This window comes from Hoplias malabaricus, chromosome 5 (assembly GCF_029633855.1).
Source record: "Hoplias malabaricus isolate fHopMal1 chromosome 5, fHopMal1.hap1, whole genome shotgun sequence".
In the NCBI taxonomy this organism is placed as follows: domain Eukaryota; kingdom Metazoa; phylum Chordata; class Actinopteri; order Characiformes; family Erythrinidae; genus Hoplias; species Hoplias malabaricus.
In genome coordinates, this window is record NC_089804.1 from 12185017 (window position 1) to 12204971 (window position 19955).

At 44.2% G+C, this 19955-nt stretch overlaps 1 protein-coding gene across 8 annotated transcripts in view; it reads right to left on the reverse strand.

Annotated features, from left to right (window-relative positions):
* LOC136696983 (utrophin-like) overlaps positions 1 to 19955 on the reverse strand; it is a 229473-nt gene that overhangs the window by 95734 nt on the left and 113784 nt on the right. For 7 of the 8 annotated variants that reach the window (XM_066671822.1, XM_066671823.1, XM_066671821.1 and 4 more), the window contains 2 exons: positions 5335 to 5507; positions 2694 to 2850 (listed from right to left, as the gene is read on the reverse strand). In XM_066671822.1, coding sequence (XP_066527919.1) covers positions 2694 to 2850; positions 5335 to 5507 — 330 coding nt within the window. Of the gene's footprint in view, positions 1 to 2693; positions 2851 to 5334; positions 5508 to 8450; positions 10038 to 19955 lie in introns of those variants that run through there. The other variant, XM_066671826.1, reaches the window with a different exon arrangement.

The following is a 19955-nucleotide window of genomic DNA, read 5'->3' on the forward strand; positions in this document are numbered from 1 at the left end:
TTGAAAATATTAAGCCATTCGTCATTCTTCTAGTCACGATGGGTCCAGAGTAGGGCTGGGCAATTAATCGAAAATGAATCGAAATCAACAATAATCGACATAATTTTGTCTATATCAATTATTTTTATTCTGTTATGCCCCCACTGTGTGTTTGTGTACTGTCCCTTTAAAGCCACGCTACCAAGCTATAGTCACATGATTCTGCCCCTATCTGGCACATGGAAACAACCTAAACGCCGAGGCTGACCAAGCGACTCGAGCAGCTCGTACCAAAGGAAAACACAGCGTCTGTGGTTTGGACGTGCTGTGCTTTGACTATAATTAAGACGACAGAAGGTCAAATGTAAACACTGAGAAAAAATATGTTTCAGTGACCAAAGCGCAATCACTCACCAAATATAAACAGTGCTCAAAAAACAAGAGAGGAACAAGCAAAAATATCCAAAAACACAGGGTAAAAAAAAATACAAAAACAAAACAATCGTTTTTTTTTTCTCGATTAATCGTAATCGTGGTAAAATACACATTTGATCGTGATACTGATTTGTGCTCACATCGCCCAGCACAAGTCCAAACCCTACGTGAACTCTTTGGGCAGAATGTAAGAACACACCCTGGACAGGATGCTGGTTCACTGCAGAGCATCGTACACTCTCACAATCAATATCATACTAACACAAGTCTAATTAGTGCATGAATCCAACAAACACTGTAGACCAAACAGTACACCTGTAACGCAGGAACGACAAGTCACTGCAAAATACTAACAGCCAAAGCGTACTACAAGAAAGAGTCTTTCAAAATAACATACTGTCTTTGGAGTAAGGAACAGACAACAACAAAACCAGCCGTGGGTGGCACAGCACTGGTTCTGATGGGTGCATTGTTCCACTTTAAACACTGTGGTTAAGCCAGGGAACTGTTATCACAACAGTCTAGACCAAAATAGACGGAAGGAAAGTAAACCACGAGGAGGGGAAGAGTGATCTGCAAGACACTTCCTCCCATTTCTTTATAAACCTTTAACTAAAACGAGACTAACTGTAAAAATGCTGAACGGTTAGTCGTGTTCTAATGGAACACTATGTAACATTTTTACCTTAAAATAACAGCGTCAAAATCATTGTGATGTTTCACTGAGCTGTTGATACTTGGGGCTCAGCACTGAAGAAACGACACTATGTAACTTTTGGAGGAGGCACAGTGCTGTAAACATGAATTACACTAGGGGGTGCCCCAGAACCAAAAGCCCCAAGTCTTACCTACTGCTCCTTTAATCCACTGAGAGTTATTCATGTACAGTGTATGAGGGCTGGGCTGTATGATATGGACAAAAGGCTGCAATATATGTTGCGAATATATTCCTATAAGGGCCTGGAGGTTGTGGGTTCGATTCCCGCTCTGGGTGACTGTCTGTGAGGAGTTTGGTGTGTTCTCTGTGTCTGCGTGGGTTTCCTCCGGGTGACTGTCTGTGCGGAGTGTGTGTGTTCTCCCTGTGTCTGTGTGGGTTTCCTCCAGGTGACTATCTGTGAGGAGTGTGGTGTGTTCTCCCTGTGTCTGTGTGGGTTTCCTCCGGGTGACTGTCTGTGAGGAGTCTGGTGTGTTCTCCCTGTGTCTGCGTGGGTTTCCTCCGGGTGACTGTCTGTAAGGACTTTGGTGTGTGCTCCCTGTGTCTGTGTGGGTTTCCTCCGGGTGTTCTGGTATCCTGAAAAATGTGAATGTGTGTGTTGCCTGTGAAGGACTGACACCCCCTCCAGGGTGTATTCCCGCCTTGCGCCCAATGATTCCAGGTAGGCTCTGAACCCACCGCAACCCTGAACTGGATAAGCGCTTACAGATAATGAATGAATGAATGAATATATTCATATATTCATGCTATATATAGCAGTTGCAGTAGCAAATAACAAGAAACACTATGTGTATGTATTTATATAAGCTTACTTTTGTAGGGTCGTATGTAACACACTATTCCAAACTCATCAACGCTAACCACCGAGCAGCTCATTTGGTCAAGTCTGTATTCCAGGCCTGAAGTATCAACATGTTATTCGTTCCCCTCTGATCTGAGTGTGATATTAGGAACATGAAGCAGCACAGTGGGGCGTATGCTGAACTATAACACAAAATCTGTCCAAAGGAAACCCAGCAGGACGGCACAGACCCAAAAAGACGAACAGAACAAACACCTAAAGGAAAACATGAGCGCTTGCCGCACTAGCAGACAGCAGCCTGAGGAAGGTGGGAGGAGAAGAGGGGGAAAGAGAGAGTGGGATGTGATTTTGGCAAGGTGAATGCACACTATGTAGCTCAGAGCGCCCCATCCCCATATCCCTCCAGTTTATTATACTGTGTCGCATGGGTGACATTTGGGATTTGTGTCGGGAGTGGAAGCCACCTCAGTATACAATTTGGATCGGTAAAAAAAACGTGAGACGTCATTTACTACACAGCATCGAGTGTATTCGTCATTATACCCATTAATCTGTCGTTGAGAGTGACATATGTTAATGATCTCTGCTCTGATTGGCTGCCTTGTTTTGTGTGGATAAGTCTAGAGGAAATAACACAAGTCTGCTAAAGATTGCCTGCAAAAACAGCTGTGATAAAACGTTAATGAGCAGAGCTAAACCTGAACAGGTGATCATCAGTGTGTGTGTGTGTGTGTGTGTGTGTGTGTGTGTGTGTGTACTAACTGAGCAGTGGTTGTGTTGCTGCAGTAACGTGGGCACGTCTCCTCCTATAGGCATCTGCTTGGTGAGCTCATCGTCCTTCAGGCAGATCCACCTCCACAGCTCTTCTAGGACAGATAACAGCCTGCTCCAGCGCTCTGCACTGGCCTCCAGATGAGCCCTACACACACACACACACACACACACATACACACACACATTTACAGAATGTCAGGAATGTATTTCCAAATGTGTGTAGACACCTCTTCATAGTTTGGCTACTTTTAAGTGATTTTTTTTTTTGGGGGTGGGTGGGGGGGTTTGGACACAAATGTTCTGACCTCGTAACTGACCTCAAAACCTCACAGTCCTCAAACATCTGGTCATACAGTGTATGAATATGTACATTTTACAATGCTGTTATATTTTATGTGCAAAATAACAAGCACCCTCCCTGATCCACATTTCTAACCAGTTTTAATGGTCACTAACTCTCAGTGACAAGAGACAAATACACACACAGAACACACACATAAATACTCATCAAGTCCTGAGCATCATCTTATTTATTCTCTTCTTTTCTGGATACGTGTGTGTGTGTGTATGGCACTTGTGTAAGTGTGTGTGTTTTGGTGGTAATGGAGCTGAACAATAGTCCAGTGTCAGCAGCTCAGTAATTATACATGTCCACTAATTAATCCCTAATGGGAGTTAAATAATAAAGCAGCCTAGTCCACTATTCAATACACACACACACACACGCACACACACACACACACACACACACACACACACAACCCTCTCTGCCTTGCACTTGAGTCCATCTGATTCCCCCTCTCTTCATTTGTTTCATTTCCTCTGGCTCCATCACTCTTTTAAGCCTCCTCTGTGTTCTCTCGCTCTATATTTCTCCCTCTAACCACTGTATCTCCGTCCGTCCATCGCTCTCTTTCTTTTTTCTTTTTTCAGTGTCTCAGTCCAGCCATCACTTAAATCCCTTCTCGTCTCAAAGATCTTTCATCTTGTCCTTGCTTGCTAAACGCACTTAACCCTCTCCTTCTCCAGATCTACATTATGAATTATTATATACAGGCATTAATACACTGTCCACCAGGTAAATAATGTTTGGTCAGTGGTGGTCCTATGGATGGGTAAAAAAGGCGGCGCTATAAACTGCACAGTAACCGATGGGCTATAGACCATAAATGTACGTAGCATTGACCTGATCCAGGCCAGGAACATTCTCATGGATCAGTATCTGCCTGCTATACTGTGTCCAATCCAATCCCAGTCTTTTGTTATCTATCCATATTTTGGCAGTCTATTTCTGCACCACACACAACAGAAGCGAGGCCCATTTTCAGAGATTAATCATCTGCCTTGGCTGCTCGCCTCCGACCAGATACACCTACATATGTGTGCGCAGGTGCAAGAGAACTGGACTGGGATGTACAGATAAATATACAGTAAACCATGGCATTGTATTAGAAATGGAAGAAGGTTTTAATATTATTATTCATTTATTCATTATCTGTAAGCGCTTATCCAATTCAGGGTGGCAGTGGGTCCAGAGCCTACCTGGAATCATTGGGCGCAAGACGGGAATACACCCTGGAGGGGGCGCCAGTCCTTCACAGGGCAACACAGACACACACACACACACCCACGGACACTTTTGAGTCGCCAATCCACCTACCAACGTGTATTTTTGGACTGTGAGAGGAAACCGGAGCACCCGGAGGAAACCCACGCAGACACGGGGAGAACACACCAACTCCTCACAGACAGCAACCCGGAGCGGGAATCGAACCCACAACCTCCAGGTCCCTGGAGCTGTGTGACTGCAACACTACCTGCTGCGCCACCGTGCCGCCATTTAATATTATTAATATATATTAAATATATGTAATTTAATAAAATTCATATTAATATAACATTGGTTTTGTTGCAATAGTCTGTTTTTGAAATTAATACAAGTATTTTGTTCACATCGCCAAGAATATCGTTATCGCCAAAATACCCTGAAATATCATGATATTATTTTAGGGCCATATCGCCCACCCCTAACTGAGATGTCCTTAAATATCAGCCTACAAAGCACACGGCCCACACGGGCAACTAAGTGAACGTAGCAGAGAAGTGTATGTCGTCTCAGTTTCCACGCAACAGTTTCTAAGTGACTGGAACACCAGCCCACAGCTTCAGAACTCGACCGCAATAAACCTGTCTATATCGGGACAGGGACAGCATATTTCCGTCCAGTCAAATTAGGCAAAGAAACCATCAATCAACTTCACTTTACTCAATTCCAGTGCTCAGTCAGCAAACACGTGCTGAACAAGGAATGCAACACTGCTCTTCAAATGAGGAGCTGGGGAGGCTGCCGTTCTAAATGACATTCAGCTTGTATTTTAGAAGGCGTAATCAGTCATGTGCTCCACTGTAAACCTATTTTAGACATGAATGCCTTTTTATTTATTAAAAATAAGGGAATATATATGTTTGACACATATAACACCCCTTTAAATAAAGCTCAGGACGACAAAATTAAACTCAGCCCTTACTTCAGAGAACTGACTGCCTCTGAAGAATGACATGACGTAAACGTGTGTGAGATAACAGTGTGTTCACTACTTGCGAGTGCTCAAACGTCGGGTCTGCTGACCGTATGTTGGCCGATTTGGCTTTGAGATCATTCCACCGCTGGTTCATGTCGTCCAGTCTCTGCTGAAGGAATACAGCCTCCTCTGAACTGCCCAGAGCCTTCACCATCTTCACCTTATTCCCCTCCACACTCTTAAACACATCGTTATGGGCGTCGATCTCTGCCTGGATATCCTGCACAACCAGAGAGAACGAGAGCACAGTTAGTCTACATCACATCACATAACGCTGAGATATTAATTTACTGCCAGATTCCAACTCTGTTACCACACACCGGAACGGCGAAGAGCCTGAAACTCAAAGCACGTATGTGACAGATGGCAATAGGCAGAGACTGAAGTGTGTGTGATGTAGAGACAGGTTTGCTGCTCTTTTCTAAGGACAGGCAAATATCACACAATGCCTCTGAAGGATTATCTACACGGCAGACAGCAGATGCGGTTTCGACTGAAAAGCCTTGGGAGTAATGCTCTGATGCAGTGCACAGCGTCTCCCAGAGAAAAGTGTGCAGACTGTCAGTGGCCCACAGCAGCCGACTGCGGGACTGATCTAAATCAATTCTGCAGCTAAAGTCAATAGCAGTGAATGGCCAGTGTACAGGCCCCTCAGTTTTTACACCTCTACAAAGAAAAGAGAAAAGGTAGGGACTGGAGAGAGAGGGAGAGGGAGAGAGAGAGAGAGAGAGAGAGAGAGAGAGAGAGAGAGAGAGAGAGACAGACAGACAGACAGACAGAGAGAGAGAGAGAGACAGACAGAGACAGACAGACAGAGAGAGAGAGAGAGAGAGAGAGAGAGACAGACAGACAGAGAGAGAGAGAGAGAGAGACAGACAGACAGAGAGAGAGAGAGAGACAGACAAACAGAGACAGACAGAGAGAGAGACAGAAAAATACAGACAGAGAGAGACAGACAGACAGACCGAGAGAGAGAAAGACAGACAAACAGAGAGAGAGAGTTTGTATCGTTTCCACTTCCACATTTATAAAGTGCTCTTTTTCTCTCCTACTATTAAAATCTTCAGAACATGCATGCGCGTGCACAAACACACACACGCACGCACACACACACACGCAAAAACATCCCAAACCATGGCATGCAGGTACGTACACTAACCTGTCTTTCACGAGAAATCAGCGAAAAAAAGAAAAAGACCATAGTTCAGTCCCCATCTAAAAGCAAAGTGAGACCCGGCCATAAACACAGTCAACTTCTTCTTTATGAGCTTCTGCTCTGCTCTGCTTTACTCGGAAGTCATTAATGCAGTGCTTCCAGGGTAAAAGTGACGGTGTAATATACGAGCACAAAGCCCACAGCGCTGTGATGTGTGAACGAGGATGGGCTGAGGATTTAAACACAGCTGATAACTAATCCCCTCCAGAGGATGTAAACACTGTTCAGTGGATGTGCACCACTGCTAAATTAACCACAGTTTAAAAAGGTGAGGTGATTACAGCTGATAGCCATACGTCTCTATTACTTGCTTTATATTCCTGTAACTCCAGCACAACAGGGAAAAAAGCAGCCAACTTCAGACACAGAATAGATCCTGGCTGATCGGCTACACCCGCTGTAGACCTGTAAATGAGATGGTTTTTATGTATGTGTTTATTTTTTGTGCTGAACTAGTCCCTGCACTGCATACAGTAGGCATAGTAGACCTTTAAAATGCATGTGTGCCCCCCGCCCCACACACTCCCTCCCTCCCTCCGTAGAGCCTGGCTGATCAGAGTGCTGGAGGCACTAATGGAATCTGTCCCAATGAGAGCTGGTAATCAATGAGAGGAGATTGCCTGGGTAGCACCACACATACAGAGCTGGGCATGGTCTCACCGGGTCTAGTGACTGCAGGCAACAGAGTAACACCCCCTCCTCTTCCTGTGTGCTCGTATGTTCATTCTAAATGGACTACCACTACCATAGAGCGGGTTCTTCTGGCATGACTGGCTGTGTGTATTCTCCCAGCTCTACAGGGAACAACACAGGAAACTCAGCTTCTGCTGCTATTTGTCAGAGGCTCATAAAGAAAGGTTTTACTGTGAGCAATTCAACATGAAACGACTCGACACGTGACCTGAGAAAGCCAGCCTTACACACAGTGTAACATACGCGCACACACACACACACACACACACACACAGCCAGACGCTATAACACATAAGCTCCAGGCTGCTCGACCTATTAAATTAGGCAATAAAAGCGTTTGACTTTAATAAGCTAAATAATTGCTTCTGGTACGTAATATGTCCCCAGTGATGCCATTCAACATGCTCCAATTTAACCAGCCTAACCCAGAAAACACTCATCCCCTCAACGAACGGGAGAGAGAATGATGAACAGACAGATACATGAGGAATGAACTTGCCATTTGTACATGACCTTTCACTGCTGGTTTACTGAACATTTCTGATTGGCCCTGACCTCTCAAACACGCCGAGGAACAAGTAATACACTGATGTAACACACACGCGCACACGCGCCGTCTGTGGTCCACGTATTGTGTTCATCTGAGTCTATATATCGTCGCTGTCCAATTAAATACATATAAACAACTAAAGATTAAAAATAAAATAAAAAAAATGAAGAGGCATGTGACAGCAATAACATATATACACAAGCATACATAAATACACACACACACACAGGTCTGTGTCTGTCTCTGTGTGTGAGTGTGTTAAGAGTATAAATGTGTAACCTTACAATTCCTTTAAATATTACATGACTCAATTTCAGGCCTTCAGGACAAAAGAGTCGATTCCCTTCTGATTCTTTACAAAATGATTCAATGGTTCAAATGCAGCTTATTAGAGAATGATTCAAACAGATTGGGATTCTTTACTAAATTACACTATGTCAGGGTTATGAATTGCTATGATTCACATCATTGGTTTGGTATGATTCAAACGGACAGAGTACGCTTTATGAATGTATTTAAATATTATTTATATGATAAAATATTTCAATTTATTCTAACATTCCAACTTCAGTCGAGTTTAGCTGTCCACTTTCACCACCCCTGCTTTCTCTCTCTCTCTCTGTGTGTGTGTGTGTGTGTGTGTGTGTGTGTGTGTGTGTGTAGCAGTTTCCTTCAGAGAGCAGTGCCAAAGCAAATCCAAGTACCTCCTCAAACCTCTTTAGCAGCTCCTGAAGACTGAAGTTCAGGCCGATCATCATGTCTCTCTACACTCTCTCTCTCTCTCTCTCTCTACACAAAAGCAAGGGATAGAGATGAAGGAGCGTAAAGGAAGTGAGGCATTATCCGGGTGTCTTTTGGGAAAGCACAGTTCCAGCCTGTCTCTACCCGTGTGTGTGTTGTAGCACAGCCGAGCTGCAGGCGTGACACCATGCTCCAGTGTTGAGTGGACAGCGCTGGACGTTCCGGTGGCCTTTAGGTTCTGGACGTAGAGTGGACAGTTCACGTCTTCACTCCAAATATCAGGCTTTCCCTCCAACCTTCTGAAAAGTTCAAGCTGCCCTATGCGTGCCTGGTTTGCTCATTTCTGAATTATACCCACATGTGTTAGAGAGAGCGGCCTGTTCCTGGCCTGATCTCCTGTGACCCTGCAGCAGGCAGTTCGTGCTCAATTACCCCAGTGAAAGGCTCTCTGTGTGGGGGCACACAGACTGCCAGGGCTGGGGGAGGACCTGAGCTTCACTCAATCATACACACACACACACACACACGGTTAAGGTACTAACACAGGAGACAAGCAGACATCCCGTCCACGATAGCTCTTGGTGAGGAAGCAATGATCTAAAATCAGGTGAGAGCTCCTAAAGATCCTTCACTAAAGCATTCCATTACAGTTCTTTACAAAAGCACTCAACTCCATTTAGTTCCTAGGATTCGTATCTACTTAGTCGTTCGATTCTATTCAACCTACAGCTCCACCGCCAACGATTCAGTTCCACCACAGTTCTTTAGAGAACCCTATCTCCATTAAAACTTCCTCTGGAAATGAATCGACTATATCCTGATTCTTTAGAAAATGATTCAATTCCACCACAAATCTTCAGGAACTGAATCAATTAGGTTATGCTCCTTCAGAAGATGATTCAATTAGAAAACGTTTCATTAGGAAATTATTGAATATAATGATGGCTCCTGAGCAGATTCGGCAGATAATCCTTTGGGAATCTTTAATTAAAAAATCTGACTGAAAGATAAGACTATATTATGGGTAAGAACTCAGCAGCCTAGTTTTCAAATGTCATCATAACTCAGCATAATTTGATTCCCTCATTGTGGTACTGATCCTAATGTTCCGGAATAAATCGTTGGACGGCTGTCTTTGGATCCATGCATCACTAAACATCCTTATTTTTTCCCCTCCAGCAGCTTGAACACTATAAAGCAGTCCAGCTTCAGTCCAGGAGCAGAGTGCAGACCAAGTGCAAATTTAAACTCCAGTGTGGTCCCTTCCCAAAGCGGTCTTTATTGCAGTGTCTCTGGCTTCTGTCTGAGGGATCCACAGAGAGTTCATTCTCTCAGCTGAGAACGTCCAGAAGTGAGAAGGCAGTAAAATCAAGGATGGTGATGATGATGAAAGTCCTGTCCTCTGTAGACCATCACTTTCCAGTTCTTTATTCCTTCCACAATGAGATCCAGCCTTTTTTTTTCTTTTTATTCAATCAGGAAACACTTCCTATATTCTCCATACTTTCTCCTTCCCTCTAAAAGTCCTCGTTCCTTCCTCCTCCTTCTCCCTCTGGCCACTAGATCCCAACTAAAGCCCTTTCCCTCTACCAGCTGTTTATTGTTTTAATCAGTGTTCTCCTCTTCCCCTCCTCTGTCACTTCACTCCTCCTCTTCCCTCGTTCCTGCCCCAAGTCCCGCTCTCCTCTCCAAACTAACCGCACACACCCACTTCCTGAAGGGCCACCACACACACACACACACACACACACAGGAGAGCCAGCAAAGAGTAGCATGGTAGAAAAACGAGAGTTTTATGAGCTCTCTCAATGCCTCTTACTGTTCGGCTCAATCCCTGCACTTCTGTAAAGAGAGATGGACACACTACTGGACAATTTCTCTCTATCTTCTCTCATCCCCCTAAAAAGGGACAAAAACCACTGACTTTATTACGATTTCAATGTAATTCAATTATTTAGAAAACATCTGGATTCAAGTATGATTCCTCATCTGATCAGATTATGATCCTCTGGGGATGTATTTAATATCAGTTTTGATTTGATAACGACTCGTCCTATTTGGCCTGTCTAAAGGTAAAATAAGGTGGTACTGACGCTGAAGGAAAGTTGAGCCCAGTCCCACGACCCTGACGTTAAGAGCCCCATGCTCTACCAACTCCGGCCGTAGCCCGTTCTTTCATGGAGCTTTTCACCGGTGCCTCCATTCATCCCGCCCCTTCCTCCCCACTGTTTAAATGAAGGTTTAGCCTGTGCAAGGCAATGCTGATAACAATAAATGAAAGTGAACAGCCACCATTGATCATTTAGCTCACACTACGTCTCGGTGATTGGTGGCTTCTGGCGTCTGGTTACTTTAAGCCACATTTGCATATTTGCTCCAACTTCTCCCTTCTTCGTCTGTTCTCTCTTTCACTGACGCTTTCCTTTCTTCTGCTCTGAACCTGTAGAGACCTGAACACCACACATGGCCAGATGTGCATGAGGCCAGTTAAACAAACAGTACTGAGGCCCTGTGTGTGTGTGTGTGTGTGTGAGAGAGAGAGATGATTCCTTTGAAATGCCTGGCACAGGTATGGGCTCAGTCTTCGGTTGTCCACACGCATAACGTCAACATGGCAGAAGCCATGTGGCATTTTTCCTGAGCTGAGATGCACGTGTGTGTGTGTGTGTGTGTGTGTGTGTGTTAGAGAGAGAGGAGGGTGCAGCACTTGATAGTTGCCAAAGAAGAAAATAAAGCTCATACAACACTGAATATTCATGAAGAAAGCCTTTGAAGTGCCTTTACCTCATTAAAATATTTACATATTCAATTTTCACTGTAGCATTTTTATTTCAGGCATGGATGCTTGAGTCGTGTGTGCGTGTGTGTGTGTGTGTGTTTTCCCTTATGGTTTAGCCAAATTTAGCAAAACAACAGGAGGAAAACATGGGATTATGTTCCTATTGCTGTTTAACAGTGGGCTTTATTAGGATCACAGGAAGCAGTCTTTTGTATTCAGGAAAGCAACAGGCGCATACACTGTGTTCACATTATGTTATTGTCCAGATGTTTCTCTACAAATGGGAATCATCCCAAAGGTGGAGGAGAGGGCTCTGGTGAAAAACTGCAGTGATTTGAGAAAACTATGATGAAAGAAGACGAAAAATGGGCAACTAGAGGAGAAAAAAAGAAAAGATGTGATGGGACAGAAAGATGTGGAGCGACGGAAAGATAATGAGAGAGAGAGAGATGGATAGAGCAGAGCAGACAGAACAGGACAGAGATAGTAAAGGGAATGGATGGATGGATTGAAAGGAGATAAAGGAATGTGAAGAAACGAGACATGCCAGGACGGAAAGTGATGGAGAGAGATAGATAATGAAAAGAGAGAGAGAGAGAGCAGAAAATGAAACCATGCTGGATTTATATTTAGTGCTGCGCTACTGGAAAAGATAACATCAGCTAAGTTTTGAATATTTACATACAGACCTAAAACATGCAGCACTGCGCACGTTCCCTCTCCCTCTCCCTCTCTCTCTCTCTCTCTCTCTCTCTCAGCAGCGTTCCAGCTTTGATCTTAAGGCCCTGAAGTCCAGCAGGTTTTCTCCTCCTCTCCATGTTTGCACCCCCTCAGAGAGGAACAGAGACGAGCCATCTTCATACCTACAGCTCTCCACACTTCGAAAACATCAATCTGTGTCTGCGCACACAGGGAACTCTGGGAAATGTGGAGAGAGAGAGTGTGTGTGTGTGTGTGGGATCAGTAGCCACAGGTGTGTGCAGGTGGGATTTGTCCACTTTAATTCCTCATTAGTGCTGGGTTTCAGTGATCAGATTAACTGAGCACTGGGAGATTGATCCCAATGTTCCAGTAGAGCTGTGTGTTCTGTTTCTACCAATCAGAAATTGATTGATTGGTTTTCACTGAGGAACTCCTCACAGTACACACACTTCCAGCTGAGGACATCAATAGACTCTCTACAGGGGTCCGACAGCACACTGGCCACAGGACGCAGGACCATTTTAAACATTAGACAGATGCAATCTTCCGGGAAATGGAAGGCTCAATGACGTCAGCGACATCTTTAAAGCAAACAACCCTTCGTTCAGAGGTAAGGAGTGAATGCGCTAGAGAACAAAGCCAGAGCCCTGATGCTGTACATTTGTGCTCTGTTAGAAAAACAAATAAGCGCAAGCGAATCAAAGGGTGGACTTGAATGGATCCCTCTAACTCCTCCCTCTCTCAGGACATGCCAACCCCTTTTAATTTAGATCGACATGCATGTTGTTCGCACATTGTAATTTTATATTTTACATAAAGAAATAACCTCAAATTTAAACAATAACCTATTTGCTCCAGGCTCTGATAAATGCTCCATAAGGTACACCACTGGAGCAAGGCATCCTTAAGAGCCATAGGTTATAGCATGTGCTACAAACAGCCATATTTGGTGCTTTTCCACCGCAGAGGTCCGGCTCTACACAACTCGACTCGCTTTTCCACTAGCAGGGCCACACCGCAAAATGGAGCCTGTGACTTCACAAAACCCAGTCTCAGGAATCTCTGGCTTTGAAAACCACAACAACGACGGCAGTAAAGTTAGGCGCTGTTTACTCACCGTGTATTCATGTGTTGTTTTAGTTTTTAGGAACTGAACACAGCTCCGCGCCCCAGTTCTCACAGACCAGTTTTACTTGTTGCACATTCGGTTTCGCTGGAAATTTTCAGTGACCATCTGGCCGAGGAGCTTATAATCCTCTTCAAAACACCTCAAGGTAAAGTTATGAGCTGCCGTTGTGAGTCCGATAAAAATGTGAAAATGTGAAAGCTGCTGTAACTTAAGACATTTTACAAGCGTCGAGTTTATGCTGGATATGAATAAGCTCTGCATTTTGTGGTGATTGACAGGTCTCTCTGGCCAATCAGTGCTCTGCAGTGTTTACACGTCACCATTTAGTAGCTGCTCTGCACGGTTGGAACCCGGAGTGAGCCGGGACTGAAAACTTACCCGGTTCCAGGGACCAGACCTGGCCAGTGGAAAAGCAAAAGAGCCGTGCTGAGTCGGGTAGAGTCGTGTAGGTTCCATGCAGTGGAAAAGCGCCATTAGTACACTTAGTTAGTGGAGGTGAAACGGTATGTTTTTAATGGAATGCTATGGAGGAAGTGGTATTTTAGCTCCTGGGCTCCCCCTACAGTTATAGTGTGAATCACTTTTACAAAAATGTCCTGAAATCAAGGGGGAGGTGGGAATGGAGGGGTAGTGGTTTCCTACTCTATTCCAAAAGTTACAGAGTACAGTTTCTGCAGTGCCAAGTCCGGAGTAGTAACGACTACAACTAACCACAAAGACCTGTTCATACTGCGATTTTACAGTGAAAATATGTCTTTCTTCATTGTTGTAATTATATATATGGATATGAAATTCATCAACTCAGCCATAATGTTAAAAACATTATAAAGTGAAGTAAACAACATCAATTACCTCATTACAATGGCATGATGGGATTGGAATTGGGGATATATGGTGGGATATATTAGGCACCCAGTGAACAGTCAGTCCTCAAAGTTCATGAGGAAGTTGGAAGGTGGAAAAATAAGCAGATGTAAGGATCAAAGTGGCTTTGACAGTGGCCAGGCTGGAACCGTCATATAGCTTTGGTCAGGGAGACCCCAAAATAGCAGGTCTTGTGGTGTGTTCTCGGTAGGCAGTGACTCCTACCTTACAGAAGTGGTCCAAGGACAATCGTCCTGGTGAAGCGGGGGTGAATGCTCAATGTATGTGGGAAGTGAAGGCTAGTCCACCTCATCTGATCCCAAGAGATACCCAAGAAAATATAGTGATAAAATAGGTGTTCACTGCACACCAGGAACCTCCCACCAGACCAGCAAAGGTAAAGGGGGTCCCTGTCAATTATCTTAAAGCTTGAACATTTTTCCTGCTTCCAACACTTCAATAGTTCACTCGCTGCCTGATAGATTTCGACACATGCCACTGTATCGCTTTTCACCTTCAACGAAAAAGGCTGTAAGTATCTAAACTGATCACTGCCGTGTCCTCACACGTACGTCCTCACCGTGAATCAAGCAGGCGAGGAAAACCCCTGGCCTTCAAGCTTTCTCTTAATACTGCTGAATACACATTTGTATGTTCTCTCAACGAATAAATGCACCGTTGTTGGCCTCTAAAAGCACATCTGAGCTCACTCTGTCCCTTCTGCACCTTCTGTTCCCTCCCTCTTTCACCTTCACTGCCTACACGGCTGAGTGTGTGGCAGGTCACTGACCTTTGAACCCCATCAGCACACACATACTCCAGCCTGATCTCACTTGGTGGGCTGATCTAATGGTGTGTGAGGAGTGTAGAGCTGGAGAAAGAACAGAAATGAGACACAGATGCATAGTCGTGAAGGTGAAGACTCAACTGCATCAAGTAAATAAGAGCGCCAGCAATTCACCTGTAAATGTTTACAAATGTTATTCCCCACCTTCACTGGAAAATAAAAATAAGAATGAATGATAGCCACTACTTGATCATTAGCCTAAATAACTAATACCTAATAGTAATTAATAACACTCGTCACATACAGCTGCTCGGTCAGGAGCCCTCTGCATGCGGTGGGGCCATGCTATATTTGGACGTACAATGCAGGGGTGTCGAGAGCCGAGTTAAAACAGCTCTCCTGACCCGCTCACACCAAACGATTCAGATGACGGGAGTGTGATGCAGCTGCAGCAAGATTCACGTGATCGCGATGTTACTCTGAATTTGGAAAACGGCTTGAAAAGTCGTTTGGTGTAAGGACAGCATTAGAACTTTAACCGTGCCGTAGAGGAGGTCTTGCCCCCAGACTCTTCCCTGGGTGGTGAAGTGAAACCTGGTCTGCCGTGATGGAAGTTAGCAGTCTTAGTCACTCCATTACATGTGTTCCTGACGATATTCAGTGGTTCTGTTAGGGTTTCAAAGGTCTCACCTGGTAAAACTCTTAGGGAGCTGTTCTTCAAATCATGTCTGTTATTAATACACTGAACTGAGCTGGGCTTCGATTAGAACGGTCACTGTCAGGACGGGGTCAGGAGGGATGTGTTTACTGTGTGACAGCAACAGAAGCATTGTGCTTTCTGACCTGGCGACTGCAGATTGTCCCGAACAACAAACAGCTTGGTATTTTTTTTAGAAAAAAAAAAGAGAGCACAGATAAAGCAAACACAATGAAGTGATTTCATTCTTGTATCTCCCTCTCTCCATTACACCCAGACAGTTATCATCCCTCCATCATGCTGCATTCCATACTAATGCCGGGCTCCGCCCTCAACTACCTCCAGCGAGGTCACTTCCTGTGTGCAGTTTTTGGCACTGGAGCGTGACATCCTGTGCCACCAACACTGCCCTGTGGGTAGATCTAACTGTGTGTGTGTGTGTGTGTGTGTGTGTGTGCATGCAAATGTGCTTATCTGTGTAGTTCAGATAATTTCTTTCAGCTCCCTTTTGATGTTTCAGTGTGTGCATGAGAGAGAAACAGCAAGAAAAGAGAGAGAGAGAGAGAGAAAGAGAAAGAAAAAGAAAAAGCAATAGAAAGAGAAAAGATAAAGAGAACAAGACAGAGGAAAAATAGGGACAAATATGATAAGGAAAGTGAGCAAGAGAGAGAAAGAGTAAATTAGCAAGAAAATAAGTGAGAACAGATGAGAGCGAGAGGAAGCAATAGAAAAGGGATAAGAAGTGATAAAGGGAGCCACGGAGACCGAGAAACAAAACGAACAAGCACAAGGATTCAGAGAGAAAGAGAGAGTAAGGAGAAGAGAGATTGCTAGAGAGAAAGAGACAATAGAGATTAACAGAGACACGAACTCAGAAGAGACAGAAAAAGGAAAAAACAGACGCACAGTCTTCACCTCCTGGGGCTGGCATCAAAACAGACTTAGCACAGGCAGTGATATGATCATCTGAGACACGCTGATCTCACACACGCTGGTGTTTCAAAAGGTCACCTGACTAAAACCATCAGAGCACTGAGACAGAGATATGAGAGGGAGAATAAACAAATGCACAAAGTTACGAGAAATTTGCTTCCCATAACTAACTCGCTTCGCTCACGGCCGAAACTGTGCCCTGTTCACTATAAAGTGCACACTTTTGGGGTTCCGCCATTTTGTCCGTGCTCTCAAACAATCCCACAATGCACTGCAAGAAGTAGTGTACAACCCATGTACACTAGCAGTTATCTGACTATTGCGTTGTTTGGTAAAAACCTGCACGAGTTAGTGTTCGAAATCATTCAGCTAATTATAATAGTGAATAATATAGGGAATAGTGAATAGGGAGCCATTTCTGACATAAGGCAGGTCTTACAGTCCTGGACCTCTCTGCGGCAAGTGTTTTATTGATAATACTATTTACTAAGGATACACTCCATAATTTTTTTAAAGACTCCCTGGGCATAGAAAAAATAACAGCAACTTGGTGCTTGCAATTAGGACACTGTATAATATTGTAATTGTGCCTATAAACATAGTATAAACACATGGAGTCACATGGTGTATTTAACTAGTTGTTAGATTACTAGCTTACCAGAATGCACTGCTGCATTCTTCCAAAAGATGGCACCAGTTCCCCCAGGTGAGAAGGTTCGTCTCAGTTGTGTTAGTCGTGGAATGATCAGACAGTGCAGTGGATAACAACCTCACCCTTCAGACGTTCACACCTTTTCCCTCGGAAGACTAATTTGCAGTCAACTGTCATGAGTCACTGCATACAATTACAGCTCTTCAAAAACCTCTAGACCCTCACATACTGGAGGTTAGGTGTTGTGTGTCTCACAGGGGTCTGTAGCTCTGTAGTTGTAATTATCACTTGTGATTCCAATACTGTTGTCATTATATACAGACTCCTCTTTTATCACTGGTCAAAGACACACGTCAGAGCTCTCTTAGCTGCCGTTTTCAAAACCACAAATGTGCAAGGCGCTGTACAAAGAGGCAAGGAAAGGGGGAAAGGACAAGCCAGTTTAAATGTGTTTTCAATATTCCAACTCACTCCAGGGTGGTTATGAGATTGGGCAGATGGAAATAAATGGCCATTTGAAGGCACTGCAGGAGGAAAGACGACATGCCAATTGCCGGCAGATGACCACCTACTGCACACTACCACACAGTCTTTCTCACACACGCGCACACACACACACACACACACACACACACACACAAACACACACACACACACACACACAGAGGCCTGCAGGTAAGTCAGTATGTTAAACAGTGTGCAAAGATTTATTAGTAAACCGAAGCAGAAAGCCACACTCTTCAGGGTGGTCTCATCCACAGGCGAAAAGAAGGTCTCTCTCTCTCTCTCTCTCTCTCTCTCTCTCTCTCTCTCATCAGGCAAAAGTTTTACACCAACATTCCTTATGCCATTCCCAGTCAAAAACGGTCAACTGTTCATTTTACAAACAAACTACATAAGACTCTAAAGTACTGTCTGAGAAAATAAATAGAAAATAAAGAAAAACAAAGCAGTTCAAACTTGGAGTTAAATGTACATTAAAGGGGACACATTATACCTCTTTCTAAACAAGTTCGAATATGTCTATGGGCTACAAAACATGAATTTCAGAATGAGCTGTTTAAAGGCTCTGTCCTTATGCAAATAAGCTGTGGCTGGCCACGCCCACTCCATCCCATGTTTTTGCTGAGCATTTACCACACGTTTAAATGGCAGAAAACCGAGGCACTATCCAACGCTATATGTTTGCCGCTGAGTCGGTCACAGAACCAGTCCAGACTTTCCTGGGGCCCTAAGCAAAACTTTGAACTCAGAGCCAAAATGTGACCATTTTTTTTTACAGTAGCAGCTGACCCTCCACTAGTACTCTCCCTCCTTTATTAACTAAAGAATAAACCGCCAGACATATACAGAGCAAACTGAGATGTAAACAGACAATATTTATTCAAAAAAAACAACAGTTTTAACATAATTAACTTGTGATCAGCCCTCTATAGTGAGTGTACAGGGCGGTCCGGCTCTGCCTGCACAAACACCTTCACAAAACACAGGGTGCTTCTATGCAAATTTCCTTAGTGTGATGTCACAATAAGGAAACATCCAAAAGGTCACACCAAATCCATCCCCGGCCACTTTGAGAGGATATCAAAGTCCACTCTTACTTCCACTAATCCACTGATGTTTGTGTGCATTCTACTGTAGAAAGAGACACCCAGTCCTGTGGATCTGAAAGGATGTGGAGCTAATACAATGTCCTTTACTGAGGAAAAAAAAAATAGTGAATAGAAGCTAGTTGTTTTCTCAGAAATTGACTGACCCCTTCAGAGTCTAGCCACTGAAACTACAGATACATTGTTATATTTAACTGCCATTGCGTAATCATTTGATTGAGTCAAGCACATAAACACACACAATAAAGTTCTAAACCATGCTTGTTATCTCACACACACACACACACACACACACACACAGTGCAGAATATGCAGCTGGGTGTGCAGTTTTAAAGGCATCAGATAGCCCAGTGTCAATGGTTTCTTTTCTTTTTCCCCTCGTCAGCTGTTGTGAAATAGGATTACACATTATGGGGCAAAAAAAAAAAAACAGTTTGAAGGCAGTCAGAACACTGAGCCACACGGCTGTCACAGCAGGGGAGGGTGTGTGCTCTGGAGTGTGTGCTGAAGAGAGATGACACTATTGATCTCTCAGTGGAACTCACTTTCTGTTCCTTACACCACACCTCAAAACTCAGAAAGCCCCACCGACTGGAGATGTCCCCACATCACCCAGTAAAACATCTCAGAGCGAGACCTGGGTTAACACCATCCAGCCGCAGACAAAGCAGATGTTCCAGAAGAGCAGGTTACAGTCCTGGCAACTGAGCTGAAGTCAAAGTCAAGAGGGCTTTTTTGTGATCCTGCAATACAACACATATACACTGCAATACATGGGCCCTTCAGGCGCATGCAGTATATAACAGCAAGACACCACACCGGGGCAAATGCAGTGGAGATAAACAACAGTGTGGAAAGAGGACAATGCTGAGTGATGCAACTATCTAAGTGCTGTAGAGAATTGATCAGCCGTCTGGCCAGAAGTCCAAGAGGGAGTAATTCCTCGCCCTCTCTGAGTGAATTTAATGGCCTTTCTCGTCTCCCTCACTCAGGGCGATGCTAGCCAATGCTGGTATCTGTAATGGTGCTTTTCCACCTACTCACTCAACTGCTTGCTTTTTGGGACCTGGTCACTTTTCCATTAGCACCCCTCGCTCCCCGAAATATAGAGTGCACTTTAAAAAGCACAAAAACAGCAGCGGTACAACAAGAGGTGTTTATTCATGTATTTTTGTTGTTGCTGTTTGGGACTAATCACCACAGCTGTTCCGTCTCTTGTTGTACCATCCAGCTCTCCCTCCAACGTAATTTTACGAAGCTGTTGCGAGTCGGAGAAAAACAAATGTGATCTCTATCGCAGCTTGGGGATTTAACA